Source organism: Chiloscyllium punctatum, chromosome 17 (assembly GCF_047496795.1).
Source record: "Chiloscyllium punctatum isolate Juve2018m chromosome 17, sChiPun1.3, whole genome shotgun sequence".
Classification (NCBI taxonomy): Eukaryota; Metazoa; Chordata; class Chondrichthyes; order Orectolobiformes; family Hemiscylliidae; genus Chiloscyllium; species Chiloscyllium punctatum.
Genome location: NC_092755.1, coordinates 98,072,786 through 98,094,361, shown reverse-complemented (window position 1 = coordinate 98,094,361; position 21,576 = coordinate 98,072,786). Strand labels below are relative to the sequence as shown.

Genomic DNA, 21,576 nt, shown 5'->3' with positions numbered 1-21,576 from the left:
GATAAATGATTCACAAGAGAATCGGAAATGCAGTGTTACAGGGATAGGATGGGAGTTGGACTCAATGGACTGAATGGTCTGCTTCCACACTAAGGATCCAACGATTCTAAGAGAAGGCTGGTAGATGCTCCTTGTTCTGATGGTACATTTGGCCTTGGGAATCTTCTTCATGCTAGATTCCTCCTTCTTCCATTCTCAAAGGAGTAATTTACCAACGCTAAATTTCTTCAATACAGCAGAGTTTCATGACAAGTTAGCAAACTACTTCACTCATCTTGCATGCTGTCACTTGCCATACCATCAGTGTGTCTGTACCTTGAAGATCATAGATCACAGAATCCCTATAGTGTGGAAACAGGCTAGTCAGCCCATCATGTCCACACCGACCCTCCAAAAAGCAACCCTCCCATCTCCACCCTATCCCTGTAGCCCTCCATTTCCCATGGCTAACCCACCTAATCTGCACACTCCTGGACACTATGTGCAACTTAGTATGGCCAATCCACCTCACCTGCAAATCTTTGGATTGTGGGAGGAAACCAGAGCACCCAGAGGAAACTTATGCAGATAGGGAGAGAATGTGCAAAGTCCATGCAGACCAGTCACCTGCAGGTGGAATCGAACCTGGTTCCCTGGTGCTGTGAGGCAGCAGTGTAAACCACTGAGCTACTGCGCTGTACTATGCAGCAACAATATCAACAACTCTTCATAACTCAGCCTATATCGCCTGCAAACGCTTATGTGGAACCGCAGTGCAAGGTAAATAAAACACACCATTCTGGGGAGAAAAACTGATGCTAACTACAAATCCAAATATAGCATTTTATAGCTGAAAAGAGTGATTTATTTACAGACAATATGTGAAAAATTATGATCTTTGATACTGAATAAATGGCATTGTGCTATGTGCCAGATCAAATTAGATGATCTTTGGTACAATGTAGTAGTGTAATGATAGAGATCCTGCCTGCAGACTCGAATGGATTTCCTTTCTTGGAAGTTGTTGAAACAAAGACTCTGTTTTAAAAATCACTTCTACACTGATGCTTCAGTGATCAGGTAGTATTGCTTACTGTTAACTGCTTACTGTTCTGAGTAAAAGAAATTACACATTCAGCTCCACTCCAAGATGGAGCACATCACTTCTTTACAGTAAGTGCTATGACCAGCCTCATTCTTGCCTCTGAGTCAGAAGACTATGTAAGTCCTATTTGGGGTATGATTTTATCCACGGACTTTGGGATCTGATATTTGGTCAATCAAGGGTCAAAAGTCTGCACCATGTGGAAAATGATAGCCCAGTGATGATCCATAATTTGAACAATTAGTCATCAGAGAGCAGGCCTGGTTAATTGAGGACAATTGTCAAGAGGATGCATTCCAACACTGAAGCAGCAGCAAACAGGGAAGAGGGGACACCTTAAGATGAGTGCTCCCTCTCTCCAAAGTTTTCAAATGTTCAATAAAAGAAATGCTCTCCTCAGCCAGGCCACCACTGTGAAAGGAGAATCGCTACAGGAGGGCTTGCAAATGCAACTGAAGCCAGTAGGGAAGGCCACAAAGCCTGCTTGATCACTGACCACCCCCCTCCACCTACCGCTTCAGGCAGCTGAGTTGTTCCCTGTTGTTTTCAGGGGGATGGAGATCAAATGGAAAGTTCTAATGAACCTTTGACAATCAGTCTTTAAGTAGCTCAACTTGCTACTGCCCCGCTGTCTTTGTTCCTGACCCTAGGAAAATGGGACAGGATGGGATGGAGCTAGCAGACCCACAAGCTCGCTGGCAATGCACAGTGTCGTCTGTCTCCATATTTGCCCCTTTCCAGGGTAAAAAAAAATCCTCCCCTTAAAGACAATGTTTAGGTTGATAACTCCAATACAATATTGAGGGAACTCTATACAAGTGGCAATGACTTGTTTGGACTTAGATGTAAAACTGAGGAGTTCCCTCTGATGTATAAAAAAGCCCCATGGCATTATTTCAAAGAAAAAAACGGGAGAGTTTTTCCTGGTGCCTTGGCCAACATTCATCCATGAATCAACATCACTGAAATGGGCTACCTGGTCATTTGGCCTCCAGTCATTTTTGGGAGCTTGCTAAGTTACAAAATGTTACAATAGTGTCAACACATTAAAAAGTTTTCTGTAAAGCAGTTTGGGATATTATATAAATGCAAGTTATTTATTTTCCTTTCTGGTCAGAGGTATGTCTTTCAGATGAGACTTTAAAACAAGGACCAACTTCCATTTTCAAGAGGATGCAAAAATATTATTGCACCATTCAAGGAACTGTCTTGACCAAATTTTCACTTGTAACCAAATTTACCAATAACTGACTGACAGATCATTCTTTTTACCAGAAATGTACCAGCCATAAATTGATAGATGTGGGTTGTTTAAGCTGGCAGGCAAACACCTTGAGATATCCTGAGGTTGCAATATATAACCTGTACAATACTGAAAGGTATTATTGTTAAACTAATAAGGAACAATGTGGTCTCAATTGAACACGATCATTCATCACAAGACAATATGTGGTCTCAATTGAACACGATCATTCATCACAAGGCCATCCAAACACGCCTTGAAAATCAGATGAAAATCTAGGATCTGTAATTAGAATCACTAGTTTTACTGGCTAAGGACACAGTAACAAGATTTATTATAAATGCTTCTATTGCTTGTATGCAGGCTTTTGGCTTCAAATTTAAGATATGGTCATGACTTTGAATCGTGGAAGGGAATATCAAGACTATATTAATTGTCCACTGTTCGATGTTCTCAAAAATCAGTGAATTTTCCTGCATGAGGAACGCAGCAACAGCTAGCTGGTCTAGAACATAGGTGTACTTTGAAAGCGCAAATCCCAAGACTACTTCCTCAAAGGAGATCATAGCATCAAACTGCATAAGAGTTACTTTGAATTACTGATAATGGACTTACTGCACACTTTGCAACTCACTGTTTGGCCATGTATCCCTGCTAGTCCTCTTTACAAAGAACACTTAGTGATTATATCATACAATATGTGGACCACAACCTGCCAACATTGCAGTCATTTTGAATGGGCATTCTTTATAGTTTTTACTCAGAAGTACAGAATGGGAGGAATTATATCCAGGATGACATGGCCAGAATAATGTTCATATTGAAAGGATGGCATGCCTGTTTCAAGGTTCACTATTCACTGTTTCTTATCTTTCCCTCTGGGAAATATGGCTCGCAATTTTATGAATATAGCCATCCAAACACGCCTTGAAAATCAGATGAAAATCTAGGACCAGTAGATTTTATACATGTAAGAGTTTCTGGTTGTCACAACAGAAGTGACTGAATATACACGAGGAAGAAAGAATTCAAAAGAGCACAAGTTAATCACACCTTGCAAAAGCTCCTACTGCAGGCCATGGGATAATGTGGACATCTCCAATGGGCATAACAGAATCACTGACTGTCCAGAGAAATTGTGACTATCCCATGTAATCACAATCAACTGCTACCATGGGAGTATGTGGACCTTGTGACATTCCAAGTACATCAAGGCAAACTGAAATGTCTGACAAACACCTTGGAATGACCAAAGTTAACTTGAGATCTATATGACTGAAGCAGAGAAATCAACCAAGTAGGATGGATGGGCTCAATAGGTGTGAGACATCTATTTCAAGCTGGCTATCTTCCTCATACAATTTTAAGCACTGAACTGCTTGAGTCAGTGTACTTCTGGAAATATTTCAACTTTTTTTCTGACACCTGATGTTCTTGACCTTGCAATGAGTTGACTTTGAGTGCATGTGAAATAAATTCTGATGGTATCAGGACCTAAGAAATTTTTAAACTTCCTGAAACATTTCAGCAATTAGGGGGAAAAAAAACCTTTTCACCAACCACCATGCCCCTAAAGATAGACATCTGGTAATCAATTGTCTTCATTTTTCTTCACTTTAATCAGTTCTTGATATGCCTGGTGTCCTTGTTCACTATTTGTCCTCATTTCAATATTCCTGCAGATGTCTCAATCATCAGTAAATTAGAAAACAGGCAACGCACTTGCCTGTCCTCTTAATATCAGCGACAAGGATCTTCCTATTTTTAATACCAGCAGACTCATTTGCATTGGAAGTAAGCCATGTCCTATATTCAAACAACTCAATCTGTTTGTATTAATTATAAAGGCAAATTTAAAACCCATATGCTCGACTGACTCAAATTAGTGCATCATTTTGTTAATCGCTCTCATATAAGATGCAGCTTTCCTTGTCTCCTCAAGGAAGAGTAATTTAACTTGCAAATTTCTCACTTGAAAATAAAAGTTAATTCTATCATGGCCCCTCATGCATGATATTGCTCAAGCTTGGTTTCATCTCTTCAGGTGACGCCTGGGACTCATCTGTTTTCATTTACTAATAGCACAGCTGGAGATGACACTTCTGAGATTAAGAACCCACAAATCGTAGCAATGTATCACTGAGTGATTATATATATTTATTACTAAGGTTTCCAAAAGAAAGTTTATTATTTTGCAAAACTACAATCGGAAAACCGCAAGTTGAATTTTACTGACCCCCAGAGGAATACAAATTGTTTTTTGTCTTCATTTCAAACATATATCAATTTACCAATATCCTTAGGTGTGTGTTACTTAAACAAAATATATATAATAGCAATGTATGAACTTCCAAAGACTTAATAATCTCATCATCATTTTCCAACAAAGCCAGTTGAACTGTCTGTGGATTCATTTTAGAAATAGTCTTTTATTGAAAAAGTTAAGCATTTAACAACTTGAGCCATTCATTATTTGGATAGACTCCATCACCTGATGCCTCAAATTCTCAGGTGACCGGAGGCTGGAAGGCTGCACCCAATTTTACAAGTCCAAGCAGTGAAGCCTCATAAAAACAAACACTGAAGCTAGTTATTGTCAGGCTCATGAGTAGTAATAAACAGGAAATAAACTATTGTTGGGTGTGTGTTACGAGGAATTACTACACTCTGGGGGTTTACTGAAGGAGAGCTCAACTGGTTTCTCATCATCATCTGAACTGAATATGTCTTGACTGTGAAAACATTTACAACTCTGTTCACTTGTGTTGTTAATTATTTGACCTTTTTTGGGGGGCTGTTTAGCACAACCTCATCCACCGACTGCACCGAGCTCTCTCAAGCTTTATGTTATAACTTTAGGGACATTTGAGTAGCAACATTTTCTCCAAACCAATGAGGAAGACACACATTCAATGTCGATTATCTTTCATAACAGGGAATGGTACATTTAAAACCACACTCAGTAACATGGTTATTTAAATAGGAATAAAAATTAAGATACTTCTAGAAATGGTGGCTGATGTGCACAGTTTTACACTTAGGCAAGTAGATCTATGGTCTAATTAAAAGTTATTGACCTGAAACGTTAACTCTTTCCTCATTTCTACATATGCTATTGGAATTGCTGAAAATTTGCTATACAAGCTGCTTCCTTTATCACAGAATCATTGGTAAACAGAGGGCCATTTAGCCCATCAAGCCTGTCCCACCATTCAATGAGACAATGACTGATCTACATATACCAAATCCCTGAATACCTTTGGCTATTAAAAATTGATCTGCCTCAATTTAAACCAATAATTTATCAAATATTAATGACAGTTTGTGGGTTGTAGGTCACAATCTGCGGTACACAAAGAGCAGTTGCACATGTAAATGCACAGATACCTTTAAATGGATCGAAGTTTTATTACCAAGATAACAAAAACATGACGGTGGGCTTTACACTTTCCAGGATAAGGTCTAAACCTGTTAAGAGTTCTTTGTACAGGTAGATACCATCCTGGAAAAGTAAGGTGCATCTTTTTGAGGGGTGTATAGACAGATTTGGGAAAGATAAGATGTCCTTTTGGATTGTTGAAATCAGATATGAATGTATCTGAAAACTGAACAAACTGATTGGAGCTGTCAAGCTGCCAAGACATTTTAAGCCTTGCTTGTTAATTGATTTCCTGCTCCTTGGATGCTGCCTGACTTGCTGTGTTTTTCCAGCACCACTCTAATCTAGACTCTGATTTCCATCATCTGCAGTCCTCACTTTTGCCTAGTTATTTCACTCTGTTTGCTGACATAAGCTTGAATGTTGTCGTTAAATGATTTGTGCTGCATGCTGATGTCACAACCTATCACAAGGGTCTGTCTGTCCAGCTGACTGACAGCTCCAAAAGATTATAAAATTATGACACTGAATGATGAACATATGTGCTGTATTTATAAGGGATTAATTGCTTAAAAAAACTTCCATGTAACAAATGAGTTTTTGGGGAATGAGCATTGATTTCAGATTTTGATTTTTAGTTTGATGCATTTTGTTGCTTAATGCGGTCATTTCTATAGATCTTTTATAATACATGCACATTGCTAGTCTAGCAAGTCTAAGATATCATGTTATATTAATAAATTGTCTTTGATACAAAATTCCTTGTGCTGTTACACTAATCATTGGCTTTAAAAAGCAGTCAGCCAGTAACACCTGATTGCATTAGAACCAACACCTAGATCACAATGTAATTATGAAATAAATAACTAAGAATTAGTAATTAATAATGGTTTGTTTTCTTATATTATTTACAATAATATCCTTATACTAACTGTGAAAAGGTAAATGCTTTGAAAAACAACAGTGAATACAACAGAAATAAGACATATCCAAAATTTTCTTATTTTCGACTGCCCTGAGGATGTTAAACCACAGACACACCAGTGAGTAGAAGTCTGCTCATTTTAAGATAGCTGATCATTATAAAACACTTCACTGTCATTGCGTATAAGGCAACGTACCCAGTGGACTGTATAGTGTATGGGTTACAGCCTGAGCACAAACATAGGAAGCTAAATCAATGATGAAGTTATAATCAATTGATGATAATGAGACTCAAAAGAAAGGAACAATAGCTTGCTGCTAAGTTATAGTGTACATAATTTAAGAATTAGTTTAAGAAGTCCTAAGACTCTATAGCCAAATCTGTAGCTTAGAGTAGTGTACTCCAAACATTGTCCAAAACTCTCCATGACACCAAAGACAGATTCAATCAAATTGACTATTAAACCATTACTAATTAATTCAATCTTAACAACACTCTTTAATTTTAAAAATCACACAACACCAGGTAATAGTCCAACAGGTTTAATTGGAAGCACACTAGCTTTCGGAGCGACGCCCTTTAATCATGCCCTTTAATTTTGAGAGGTTAGGTATAACTCCAGCAAACAAACAAAAACAAGACTCAGAACCATTTGTATGACTAAATTTCTTGTCATTAAGCCAGTTTCTGGATTGACCATCTAAGTTAAAGTCTGTTCTACATCGTAGATAAGCATAACCTTGTTTCCTTTTTTTAGTTGCTTGATTGTTAGATAAATGTATTGTTTTATTTTGCTTATATTTAATAAATTTTGATATTAATCACCAACTTAATAAGTTTTTGTCTGATAATTATAGATGTCTAAATTCTGAAACATCTGAATTAAACAGTTTGAAGGGATTAATTTGTGAATTTGTAATTAGACATGCCAAATCAAAGACAGTGAAATGAGAAAAAAAACATTTTATGGAATTTAGAGAAGTCAAGAGCCCTCTGACAGAGTTCAGAAGAATTTTTGAATTGTTAAAAGTAGACATGAATACAATGTGCATAAAATGTGGATACATTTAAATCCTTTCCGAATTGTCAAGTTGGAAAAACATGTCAATCTCCTGACATTTTAATTTCATTTAGTCTCTATTAGAATAAAAAGAATTGTTAATAACATAAGCCTGAGGAATATTAACATACTACTTAAGAGCGATTTCACAGCTGAACATTCTTACAGTGGGTGCTGGTCAGTTCATAGTTTGATTGACAGCTTTAAGTTTTGCTCACTGACCTGCGAGGTTTGTTTTCAGACTTTTCATCACCATACTAGGTAACACCTTTAGTGAGCCTCTGGATGAAGGACTGGTGGTGTTAGCCCGCTTTGTATTTATGTGATTGGGTTTCCCTGGGTTGGTGATGTCATTTCCAATGGTGACATCATTTCCAATGGTGATGTCATTTCCAATTCATTTTCTCAGTGGATGGTAAATGGGATCCACGTCAATGTGTTTGTTGATAGAGCTCCGGTTGGAATGCCATGCTTGTTGGAATTCTCCTGTGTCTCTCTGTTTGGCTTGTACTAGGTTGGATGTGTTGTCCCAGTCAACATCCTACATATGCATGAGGAAGGATACTACTTTGACTGGGACAACACATCCAACCTCAGAATTCCTACAAGCATGACATTCCAACTGAAACTCTATCAACAAACATATTGACATGGATCCCATTTACCACTCACTGAGAAAAATAACAGGAAATTACATCACCAACTCAAGGAAACCCAAACACATAAACAGAAGCGGGCTGCACCACCAGTGCTTCGTTCAGAGGCACACTGAAGACACTACCTATTATGGTGACGAAATGTCTGAATATGAACCTTCCAGCTCAGAGAACAAACCTACATCCCGAACCTCAATCTACGCTACAAATCTTCTCGAAACTCGCTAACAGCTTTAACTGTTTACCACGTCTTTAATATGGGGCTATGAAAACCAATGCCCGAGTTAAAAAAGGATTATGCAATTGAAGCAATTTCATTGTCATGACTGGGTTTTTAATCAATAAGGGGTTTTCTTTTGACAGAATAGGGAAGCCATCATAAAGACAGAACCTGACTTCATTTCAGCACAGGTCCTGAGGTCTGCCCATGTTGGTCACTGGGTCAGCTAGTATGAAAGATATGAGGGTGAAGGGAATTGAAAGGTGGATATTTGAGTTAACATGTGCTTTCATTGACATTATAAAGGCCATAGGAACTGGTTTTAGATGCACAGCTTGACACAGATGGTATGAGATGCCACAATGGTATAGGTGGGGTCATGATGTGGGTGAGTGCTTATGGGAGGTGTGTGGAGTGGGGAATAAGAGGGCTTCTGTTGTTATTTTATTATTTTCCTTTTAAGTACTGAAGCATGCAAGTCACACAGCCCACCTCTGCACCTGAAAGTGCATCCACACTGTTTCTATAGACAATGGGCCTGGCTCCCTTTAACACCCAACCTCCCGCTCCCGGAATGGAAATTATAGAACATTCAGGATACTTTCTCCTGAGTCAGTTTTACAGAACATTTTTGTCTCTGTTCCCAACTCAAGTACAACATTTTGCAGCTTCAACATCATTCAGGGTAGAACAGGTGATTTGGTCTTTGCCAAATCTTTAAAAACTTATTCAATTAATTCCAAACCCTTTCACACCAACTCCTTCCCTATAAACCTACAATGTTTATATAAGTAGCCATATATATTATCATGCTTTTGAAAATATTTCTAAAAATTTCTTTTAGGTATTATGTTCTGGGTCATCAGAATTTCTGCATTATAAGTCTCATGAACAGGAATATTTACTTGCATGTCAAGTCTAGGTGGTGTACAGGAACAGGCAGATCTAGGATCACTAACCAGTAGAAGGGCTGCAACCAGTAGATGGCCATTAAAACAAAAAGTAAGCCAAGAATTAAGCTTTATTTCAGAAAGAGAGAATTGAAATGTTGGGAATTTATGCTAAACTGGTATTAAACTTTGGTTAGATCACAATTAGAGTACTGCGTGCGCTGCTAGCTGTCAACAAAAAAAGTACAGGAGCACCAAAGAAATACAGAGAACATTTACTAAGATAAGAGGAATGTCCGTGGTATGCACTTCAGAAAGGATTGACAAGCTGGGTCTCTTCAACTGATAAAATGACCGAGGGGTGGCTTAATAGAGGTCCCTAAAATTATACAAGGTTTTGACTTAATGAACAAAAGAATTAGAATATTTCTCTTTCTTTTGAAACATTAATTAGTGGCCAATAATATAAGATAACCAGTGCTAAATCCAACAGGGAATCAGAAGAAATTTATTCATCCAAAGAGTGGTGACAAGGTGGAACACACTACTATAGGGAGTGGCTGGCATGACTAATATTGGTGCATTTAAAGGGAAGCTAGACAAACATATGGAGGGAGAAGGATTACAATCATAGATATCGATGAATAAAAACAGGAGGATTCCAAAGTGGAGCAGAAATATCTGCATAGATTGCTAAATCAGCCTCTGCTTTATGTGCTACATAATCTCTCCTCTGATTCTTTTGCCAATTACCTTAAATATGTGCTCTCTTGTTACAGATGCTTCTGGCAATGGGAACAGCTTCACCATATTTATTCTGTCAAAAGTCTTCAAAGTTTGAAGACACAGCTGTTAGTTCCCTCTGTAATCTTCTTTCCTTTAAGAAGAGCAGTTTCTCTAATCTCTCCACTTAAATCAAGTTCCTTATCAATCTGGTGAATTTCCCCTCACCCTCTTCAAGGTCTTGACATCTTTGCTAAATTGTGGTGGTCATTACTGAAGCCTAACCAGTAACTTATAAGGTTGAGCATAACCTCTGTACTCTTTGTATTCTGTACCCATGGTGTAAAACCAGGCCTCTGAAGTAGGTAATGTGAGACTGAAGGAGAGTGGCAGTGAGGAGCAGATTTCCAGATGGAAGTATGCAGCATATTAACTTATTTTTTTTCTGCATGTTCTCCACCCAACTGACAACCCGATTCACGAGCTGAACCATTTTGAATGAGGAGAAAAGAAGAGCCAAAACATCTAAGTTAAGCAGAGGTTTGTGGTGGGTGGAACTATCCCACTGCTGGTGGGATAGTTGACAGGGGTGTGCACTCAGACGTTATAGGTGATGGGAAATGACGGCGATCATAGGGAGAATTATGGGTCTGCAAATATGTGTACTTGTTGGGCCTTGTTCCTCCTGACCACTAAGCAATGCCGCAAATGAATTTTTTTCTTGGATCAGTCCTTTCTGCCTTTTATATGCTGGAATTCTCTAGTCCCTAGAAACCCAGTTTCCAAAGGAACTGAATAGGTTGAATTCCAATTTGAAATTGAAAAGTGTCTTATTTCCAATGTGCCCTCAACCCACCTAGATTATATTTAACATTCATCCTCCCTGAACTCTCTTAACCACCCAGACCCCTGTTCCATGCCTCCATCTTGAAACCCAGAATTAAGTCTTCTCAACTCCTTCTGCCATCTTCAAAGATTTGCTTGTGTGAACCTCAGGTATGTGGCTTGCACTGTCTGCAAAACTGCACCATTTGGGTTGCATTGACTTTCCAAATGCTTCCTCCCAAAATACATCATTTAACTCTCCTTTACATGAACTTTAATTGGTCCTGTGTCTGCCTAGGTTACCTATACAAGTCTTGAAATCTGTATTATCCTCCACACTTTGTGCTGCATTTCTGACGATTGCATCATCTGTAAACTACTGAGTGAGAAGGAACAATCAGAGACATTGCCCACTTCATCGTTTATGTTTAAAATTCCTAACCACAAGGCTGTTTACATAAGTTTTGTTGATGTAGCTGCAGTGAGAGCGTGGAACATTAATTACTTCCTGTTGACTGAAGAAATTCTGAACAGTACAAGGCAATTTTCTTTGCACGTCTAATTATAATATAAACCATTATGCAATCAAGTTTTTGATTTAAAATTATGATGGAAGTCTAGTCTCAAGTAAATAGTGTCTTCTAAAATGAAAGATGGAGCAAACTGACCATTCAGAGTACTTCATCGTAACAAGCCTCGTTGGTATGCACCTAGGTTTCTTCGTTGCACAAAATTTGCTGACAGACTTTGTCAGATTGAAAGAAAAGCAGCCATGTCTTTCCATAATATTCCAGAGACAAAGAGAGATTGGAATTTTCATACTTAGTTGCATGCGACACTTGGCCCGGGAGCATCCATTTGGTAATGTTGGATTTTTCAGCACAATTCATCCCAAATCGAGGTAATTGGCGTGAAACATCACCGGCTTTTAAACACAAATTAAATACGGCTCAATTCAAATTTGCACACTTTGTTAGCCACGCCAACTTTCTGTGATTAAATAACAACATGGCTTTATGTCAGTAAAGTTTTTATTTATTTTCCAGGATAAATCAAATGTAAGTAATTTGATGCCTCTGCAGAGATCTCCCACAAACTAATTCATGCTGTCATACCTGGGACCTCCCCGCCCAATAGTATCAGATCCAGATCTGGATTTAATTCCAGGGCTATCAGGGCTGCCAGGTTCCTGCACAATTTGAGATTACCTAGTCAGAGCTGTCACTACGGCTGCCAAACACCTTGTTCCCATCTTCCCAGAGCTGTAGAACCGCAAACCTCTGGCTTTCCAGAGCCTCAGAGGGTAGTACCAGGGTTGTTTCCATGTTTAGGTCTGACCTTTTGGTGGAGCTTTTTCAACCACATCTCTGTTCCTTTCATTCCATGGACCAAAATTCTGGTATTGGAGACAGATGCCTTCCCCTTACATTATGGAAATAAAATCAGCTCTCAAGCCAAAAATATCAGTTGATCCATCTTTCCTGTGGCCAACATAAAGTACATCTGTAAGATGCAGAAATGGTTGCATTCACAAAAATGGGAGAGAGAGCCAAATGCTGGTTTCCCAATGGCAAGTAATTTCAGTATGATCATTCACTATTGTGACAGTGGCAAGAGTGACAATCAAAACATTTTTAAAATAATTTTCTTTCTTTGGCTGCATTACTATGCCTGCTAACAGAATAGGAAATGACTGCTCTGATATTCCTAGCTTCTGTTAAGGGAATAGCCAATCGGCAGTTTGACTTATATCCATGATAGGTCAGACAGGCAGGTGGACATCTGGCCTGCTTTACTTCCATTGGCAGAAGCTGAATTTAGAAAGGTCAGATCCTTGCCTCTCGTCTTGCTTACCATCTTGCTGTGTATTGTTATCTTAGTTAATTGTGATTAAAAATTATATATGTTCAAAAAAAGTCATAAAGGTGATTCCACTCACAATATTCTTCGACTAAGGTGCAGAATCAGAAAACTTGATTCCAAAATAAATGAGAAGGATCCCAGTTTATGATACGATATAAACTGAGGTTTGACTTGCTCAGCTATGACACAAAATAGTGTGTTGTGTACTTCCCCAATTGCAACAAAATGCAGAGTTCTCAGACTCACTGTGTTTAAGACAATAGACAATAGGTGCAGGAGTAGGCCATTCTGCCCTTCAAGCCTGCACCCCATTCAATATGATCATGGCTGATCATCCTTAATCAGTATCCTGTTCCTGCCTTATCTCCATAACCCTTGATTCCACTATCCTTGAGAGCTCTATCCAACTCTTTCTGAAATGAATCCAGAGACTGGGCCTCCACTGCCCTCTGGGGCAGAGCATTCCACACAGTCACCACTCTCTGGGTGAAGAAGTCTCTCCTCATCTCTGTCCTAAATGGTCTACCCCGTATTTTTAAGTTGTGTCCTCTGGTTCGGCACTCCCCCATCAGCATGCTATTAGCCTTCTTCACGACCTGCTGTACCTGCATGCTTGCCTTCATTGACTGGTGGACAAGAACACCCAGATCTCTCTGTACTGCCCCTTTACCTAAATTGATTCCATTGAGGTAGTAATCTGCCTTCCTGTTCTTGCCACCAAAGTGGATAACCATACATTTATCCACATTAAACTGCATCTGCCATGCATCTGACCACTCACCTAACCTGTCCAGGTCACCCTGTAATCTCCTAACATCCTCCTCACATTTCACCCTGCCATCCAGCTTAGTATCATCAGCAAATTTACTAATGTGATTACTAATACCATCTTCTATAGCATTAATATATATTGTAAAAAGCTGTGGTCCCAAAACTGATCCCTGTGGTACCCCACTGGTCACTGCCTGCCCTTCTGAAATGGAGCCGTTTATCACTACCCTTTGTTTCCTGTCAGCCAACCAACTTTCAATCCAAGTTAGTATTTTGACCCCAATACCATGCGCCCTAACTTTGCTCACTAACCTCCTATGTGGGACTTTATCAAAAGCTTTCTGAAAGTCCAGGTACACTACATCCACTGGATCTCCCTCGTCCATCTTCAGAGTTACATTCTCAAAAAATTCCAGAAGATTAGTCAAGCATGATTTCCCTTCATAAATCCATGCTGACTCTGACCTATCCTGTTACTACTATCCAGATATGTCATAATTTCATCCTTTATAATAGACTCCAGCATCTTTCCCACCACTGAGGTCAGACTAACTGGTCTATAACTTCCTGCTTTCTTTCTCCCACCTTTCTTAAAAAGTGGTACAACACTAGCCACCCTCCAATCCATAGGAACTGATGCCGAATCTATCGAACTCTGGAAAATAATCACCAACGCATCCACGATTTCTCGAGCCATCTCCTTCAGTACCCTGGTATGCAGACCATCAGGCACTGGGGACTTATCAACCTTCAGACCTAACAGTCTCTCCAACACCAATTCCTGGCAAATATAAATTCCCTTAAGTTCAGGTCCTTCAGCCACTGTTACCTCAGGGAGATTGCTTGTGTCTTCCCCAGTGAACACAGATCTGAAGTACCAATTCAATTCTTCTGACACTTCTTTGTTCCCCATAATATATTCCCCTGTTTCTGTCTTCAAGGGCCCGATTTTAGTCTTAACCATTTTTTTGCCTTTCACATACCTAAAAAAGCTTTTACTATCCTTCTTTATACTATCCTCCTTTATATCGGAGAATTATTGATAAGATTGTGCAGCTGACATTGTCTGCAAGTGATACACTTAGTCCCTCCTATATTTCTTGTCAGGCCCTTACTGCTATACTTTGTTCACTGGTTCTAAGTACAAATCAGAACTGAAGAGGTGGGCAATGCAGAAATAAAATGAGAGGAAAGCAGGTATAAAGAAGTCATTTTGTGGTCCACCTTTTCTTGATACCTAATATTTGAATGCTGAAATTGGTTAGAAACTCTTCCTTTGCCCCCCAAACAGATTTCAAAATACATCAAATAATTTCTTCGAATTATTTCAGTAAAGCTTTGCACCAAACCATGGCCAAGTCTTCAATTTTATTTCAATGAGATAGTAATCCTGTGGGTCTACACCTGTTTGCGTATTGAGTTTTCTTGAAGACAAAATGCGAGTGCAAAATAAATTAATCCTTCCCTATCAAAACCTAAGTTGTTATATTGAGAAAGATTTGAACAATGTTCATGGTTAATAGCAGGATGGACCACTTAGAATATGCCAGAAATCAGCTGAAAATGAACTTTCACCAGGATGTCTTGGGTAATAATGTTCCAACTGTGCATCTCTCTAATACTTGGAAAACTGTAAACCAAAACTGTTTACAAAACATTGTATTTATATTTCTCAATACAAATATCAAATTGTGCCTTTACTCAGCATACAACTATGTCGATCTGCCTTTCCTTTTTGACCCTTTCATAACATGTGGCAGGATTGTCCATTCAATTGTCTCTTCCCTTTGCTGCCACCAGCCCACACACCACCCCAACATTACATTACCTTAATTCTTTTCCAACTTGTCCCACTATGACCAGATACCTCCTGTTGAGTTTGTACTTCAGATCGCACAATGTCATCTTGGGTGTAACCAAGATTCCACCCTTGTCCTCTGTTTTTCTCAGCAATAGATGAACTCTTAGCAACATCACTCATAGGCGTGGGGCTATATGTTTGCTCTTAGTGCCTACCTTGATCACCTTTATTACCTTATCAATATCGCATTCTTAGAAAGTTTGTCCGAAACTCATTTGTCAATGAGCAAGGTATTTATTCAACATAATTTCAGCAAAGCCAAAACTATTCCATGGGGCTTCTTTATGACTTGTTTGAACATTCAATCCCCTCCCCTCACCATTCACTCCAGGTGAACCCAAAAGATTGTAACTTCACTTTTCTATCTCATCCTTACCTTTAAAGTCCACACTCAAACCACAGCCATGATTACTTATCTAAATGTGGATTGGACACCTACCTCTGTTCCATTTCAATCACACTCCCGTCTCAATCCTATGCACCCAGCTAGCTTTAATTTCAACTCGTGACATGTGCTCCCATTGATCCATTGAATTCCACAGTATAAGCTCTAACTTGCTCAAAGTATTGCAAGCTTTACCCTATCTACTGACTCAATCCCTACTCATTGCAAGCCCCTTTACATCCTTGTGGATAATGCACCTGCCGGAGGCTGAGCATTGCTAAGGGACCCAGTCCACATGTGAATGAGGATGGGAAGGGGGTTGATGGCTGGGAGTGCGGAGGGAATGATGGAAAAGGTTGAAAGAAATACAAGTGGGAAGCTCTTGGTGAGTTTCCCACCTTCTCAAGGCCATGTTCCTCAATCAGGCAATGTATGTGAGCAAGGAAGAGCCCATCACCCTCCTCTGGAAGTGACAGCAGAAAGAGGACATTAACTGCATACCCAAATCCAATAGTGCCAAGGCTTTATGAACCTTCCCCCCCCCCGCCATCCTCAATCTCTCCCCAGAAGCCAATCCGGTCAAGTTCAGAATCAACCTAGTGAACCATCTCTGCACCCCTTCCAGTAAGTATGAAGATAACATTAGATTGCAGTGCATATTAGATTAGATTACTTACAGTGTGGAAACAGGCCCTTCGGCCCAACAAGTCCACACCGCCCTGCCAAAGTACAACCCACCCATACATCTACCCCTTACCTAATACTACGGGCAATTTAGCATGGCCAATTCACCTAACCTGCACATCTTTGTGACTGTGGGAGGAAACCGGAGCATCTGGAGGAAACCCACACAGACACGGGGAGAATGTGCAAACTCCACACAGTCAGTCGCCTGAGGCGGGAATTGAACCCGGGTCTCTGGCGCTGTGAGGCGGCAGTGCTAACCACTGTGCCACCTACAAATATTGGCTAAACTGTGGTGTTATGCTCTGTTACTTCTTTGAATCCTGATTTAGCTGAAATAGTGGCAACTATAGAATGCAACTGAATGCAAAACATCCATCAAAGAACCTTCATCTAGAAATTATTCATAATTCTGAAATTTTTAGAATATTGACTGAATCACTTATATGCATAGCCTTATTATAAGTGCCTCATTCATTACAAATAATTTGTTAATGGTTTATGAACTTGATTTCTGGAATGCTATAGGGTAGATTTTGTGAAAGGGTAAACTTGTACAGGATGCTCTGAGCATTAAACCTTTGAGATCTTCTCACTTCAGAGTTTGTGTTCCTTGTTCAAATATATTGTCAAAATTTCAGTTCATCCAAGCATCAAGATGGACAGTGTACTATTTATAAATTGGAAGCCTTCCGCACGTTTCTCTAGACTAGCAATGAAATGGGGCCAATATTCTGGAACAGGTTCACTCTCCGACACATTTTCTAATGAGTTCCAGGGCATTTTGATACACAGAGTAAAAATACATTCATAGATTAGTTCAATGCAGCTCAAAAGGTCCTGCAGCTACACTTACAAATTCACCCAAACTAACTTCACAGAATACAAAAAACACTGAGATAAATAGTGCTTTTGAAATCAGAGAAAGGCCAACGAGTACAATGATATTATGCTGCCCCCTATGGGTGATGTAGATACACAGAAATGCTCATCTAATAAAATTAAACAAAGAACTGTGATGCTGAAAATCTGAAACAAAAACAGAAATTGCTGGAAAACTCAACAGATCAGGCAGAATCCTTGTAGAGAAACAACATTTTGCATCTGCTGACTCTCCATTCGAACTGCTAACAGCTAGGAAAATGTAGTAAATATGGTCAACACGTAAACTCCCAGCACGTGCTGTGGTGCCACAAAGCAACATGGTGATCTGCTTGACTGTTCCGTACTGCCAACTATGATAAGCTGCCTGCCTCTCCCTCTCTGCTAAACTGTAATGCAAGCCAAAGAGGCGAGCAGTCTTTAACTGAGCATGGAAATCCCTGCGCACTAAGAAAGCAACATGATATACACAGAGGCTGACAGGCACCAAGCAAATATGAAGTGAGTAAATGCTAATAAAGTAAGCTAAGAGCTGAATGATGTAACTTGAGTAGATGCATGCTCCTTCTTGAGCGCTTGGCAGAAGCTCGCACGTCAACGGTATTGCTGAACTCCAAAGCCAAGTGCTGAAAGCTTGAGGGGGGGGGGGGCAGAAAGAGGACATTAAATGCATACCCAAATCCAATAGTGCCAAGGCTTTATGAACCTTCCCCCCCCCCCAAATACTCAATCTCTCCCCAGAAGCCAATCCGGTCAAGTTCAGAATCAACCTAGTGAACCATCTCTGCACCCCTTCCAGTAAGTATGAAGATAACATTAGATTGCAGTACAATGTTGGCTAAACTGTGGTGTTATGGTCTGTTACTTCTTTGAATCCTGATTTAGCTGAAATTGTGGCAACAAAAGGATGCAACTGAATGCAAAACATCCATCAAAGAACCTTCATCTTGGGATTGGTGGTTTGCTGGTGCCAAATAAACGGGATGAAAGGTCAAGAAGGATTGTGGCAATGGCGTCGGCATAGACATCATTGTGCAGAGCCAGTTGGATTATGGACAGGAGAGGCATTTGGTGAACTGCAGCCTCAGGTATCCAAAGTAATTTACATACCAGAAATTTCCATTGCCTAGCTTCTTGGTGGCGGAGAGGAGAATTAGAAGTGGCACATAAATAAAATGGTTTGGGGGTTTATTGTGATGTAAATGCATGGAAATAAAGTAGTCACTGTTCAATGGTGAGATTCTTAAGTCAACATTTAAAGGTTGAGGGTAAAATTGGGAAAAAAACTTTGTCATCTTCAAGAGGCACGGTGGCTCAGTGGTTAGCACTGCTGCCTCACAGCGCCAGGGACCTGGGTTTGATTCCAGCCTCAGGCAGAGTTTGCACATTCTCCTCATGTCTGCGTGGGTTTCCTCTGGGTGCTCTGGTTTCCTCCCACAGTCCAAAGATGTGCAGGTCAGGTGAATTGGCCATGCTAAATTGCCCGTAGAGTTAGATGCATTAGTTAGGGGGAATGGGTCTGTGTGGGTTACTCTTTGGAGGGTTGGTGTGGACTAGTTAGGCCGAAGGGCCTGTTTCCATACTGTAGGGAATCTAACTCTTCCATTCTCACCATATTTTCCCACCTTACTCTTCATTGCTCATATCAAATCAAGGAGGATAGAATGCTACCTGTTACTTGCAATTTCACTGATGAAAAGAAATGTGGACGTTTAGCACCATCTGCAGGTTTAACTTGCAATTATATAAGAATTTAACCTTCTTTGCTCAAGACATTTGAATTGAATTTGAATTGAACAATTGAACTACCTGGCTGTTATGAATCATTTTGAACCATGAGTCCGTAATAAAAATAGAAATACAGGAATCACATTTATTTTTAACCAGTGACTCACTGCAGAATTCATTTGTTACTTTCAGATCTTTACACTCTTCACTTAGAGGCAATAAAATAACTGCTATTCCTCTGACCATAACCACCTTTCTGCCAACTTGTGCCTCCCCATGGCAAGTGGACTTGATGATGTATATGATTTGGAGATGAAATTGCACCCAAATTCATGACACATGAGTATCCTGCTGGATGCCAATTCAGAACAAAAGCTCACTCACTGATAATGGCTAGAATAGGACTTGAACTCTTCACTGTCTATTTATGAGGAAGGAATATTACTGCTAATACAAAAGCTCACTCTAGCTAAGTTGCTGAACAACTTTGTTAACGATGTTGAACCATCATACAAAGCAATTTTGCACAAGTGTATTAACTACTTAGTTAATAGTAATCCTCAAAATTTTAACTCCTGGATTTCTACATTAAACTATAACACTTTGGGACAGAAGTCAGTGGTAAACTTGTCATGGGGGAGCTCTGTCTATTGCATTCTCTAACAGGAATCAGGGTTCCTTCCTTGCATTGAGAACCCCATTCTAACAGCTCCAGTGAACCACATTCTCGATCTATCTTATTCTCCTATGCGTACCTCCGACATAAGCGGTTGTTCCACATAGACATACTTTACATAATCTAAGTATACATTCACTGTACATTTCACTGTTCTCCAGTATTATGGATAAACTCCAGAGCTTTACTGTGGAATAGGACACATATATTGTGGATGCAGTGTTATACACAAACAATATACACTAACAATAGCAGAATACATGGAACTATTTTTACATATTCTGTATGTCCAGGCAGCATGAGGAGGTGGAGAAGTCAACGTTTCGGGTGCAACCCTTCTTCAGTCCTGACTTGGCTGCCTGGCTTGCTGTGTTCTTCCAGCCCTCCTATTGTCTACCTTGGATTCCAGCATCTGCAGTTTATTGTGTCCCTATTCTATATATCCAGCTGGTTTTCAATGTTTATTTATACAGAACCCACTAAGTGTTTGATGCCATATTCACTATTAATCTTCTTGTTTCATGATGTACATTTTATAAATAGTTGTGCTCATCCTCTACATCCTATGACTCTGTAATGTCCACAAACATGGATACACAAACAGAAATAAAAAAGAACTAAGTACTTTTTTTGTTGAGCCACATGGATGACTCTTGTTTACACTTTACTAATTTGAGCATACAGAAATTAAAGTTCAGCATTTGTTTCAAAAGCACCTACAAAAGTAGTTGTCATTATGTAGCACTCCCTGATACAAAGCGAGAGTTCTCTTGATGATACTAGCCATATTTCTAAGGATCCTCCAAGTTGCAATCCAGTCTACATATTTCCAATGCACTTGCTAAAAGTTTCCATGAGCTTCATCATATATATTCTACATACCCTGCTTTGTTTTTCTTTCCACTTCATACCACATTATCCCCTCATCTCATCTTCATTTCCTGCTATTACACATTATCAATTTTCAATATAACACATGATCCTTCAACGGACAACTTTACAGTACATAACTGTTTCCTATTCATTGTCCTGCACACAACCAAATTTTTCACAAAGTTCCTCAAAGTTTTCTTTTGTTACAATTTATTAATGGTGTTGCTTTCAGAAAAAGTGCTTTACTCATTATAATCAGCAACCTCCTGAATGGTGCAAAAGAGGTTTATTCTCTAACATGTATTTTTCACTTCCCAGAACAGTTTCATTCATTTTATCAACACCGATATTTATAGCCCATATAAAAATAAAACAAGAAAATGGATGACATCATTTATCTCTGAAATGTGACCCCGGTGGTAATTTCTTGACATCTTTTTATCACACCATATTGTTTTGTGCATGTTCATAACGGAAATTAAGGAATGCGTCTAGCTTTGTTCGTTATTCACTTACCCCTTCCATTGGGGAAATGAGGAGGTCATAGAGAGCACGAAGAGGTTGCTTATCGACTGAGTTCTGTTTACGAGGCAAAGATGAGGTGGAGTCTTGAAGGCCTGAAGTGTTGCTGCTGAACAGACTGCTCATACTTTGACAGCTCCTGAAAGGACACAATATAACATAATCAAAACCAAATTTCCAGCTTCCACATTAGCCTTCAAGTAAGAAAAGTTTATTAGAGTACACTGTTCATTTAAAGTTACCACAACATAATTTTTCCCACTTGTGAAGAAACCCTTTTTGCTGATCAAATGTTAATGGACAAATGTATTACTTTGCTCACTGTT

The 21,576-nt window shown here is 39.4% G+C and overlaps 1 protein-coding gene across 6 annotated transcripts in view; it reads right to left on the bottom strand.

Annotated features, from left to right (window-relative positions):
- Positions 1–21,576, bottom strand: part of ttc28 (tetratricopeptide repeat domain 28) — a 760,569-nt gene that overhangs the window by 80,890 nt on the left and 658,103 nt on the right. For all 6 annotated transcript variants that reach the window (XM_072588038.1, XM_072588039.1, XM_072588042.1 and 3 more), the window contains one exon: positions 21,245–21,389. In XM_072588038.1, coding sequence (XP_072444139.1) covers positions 21,245–21,389 — 145 coding nt within the window. The remainder of the gene's footprint in view (positions 1–21,244; positions 21,390–21,576) is intronic.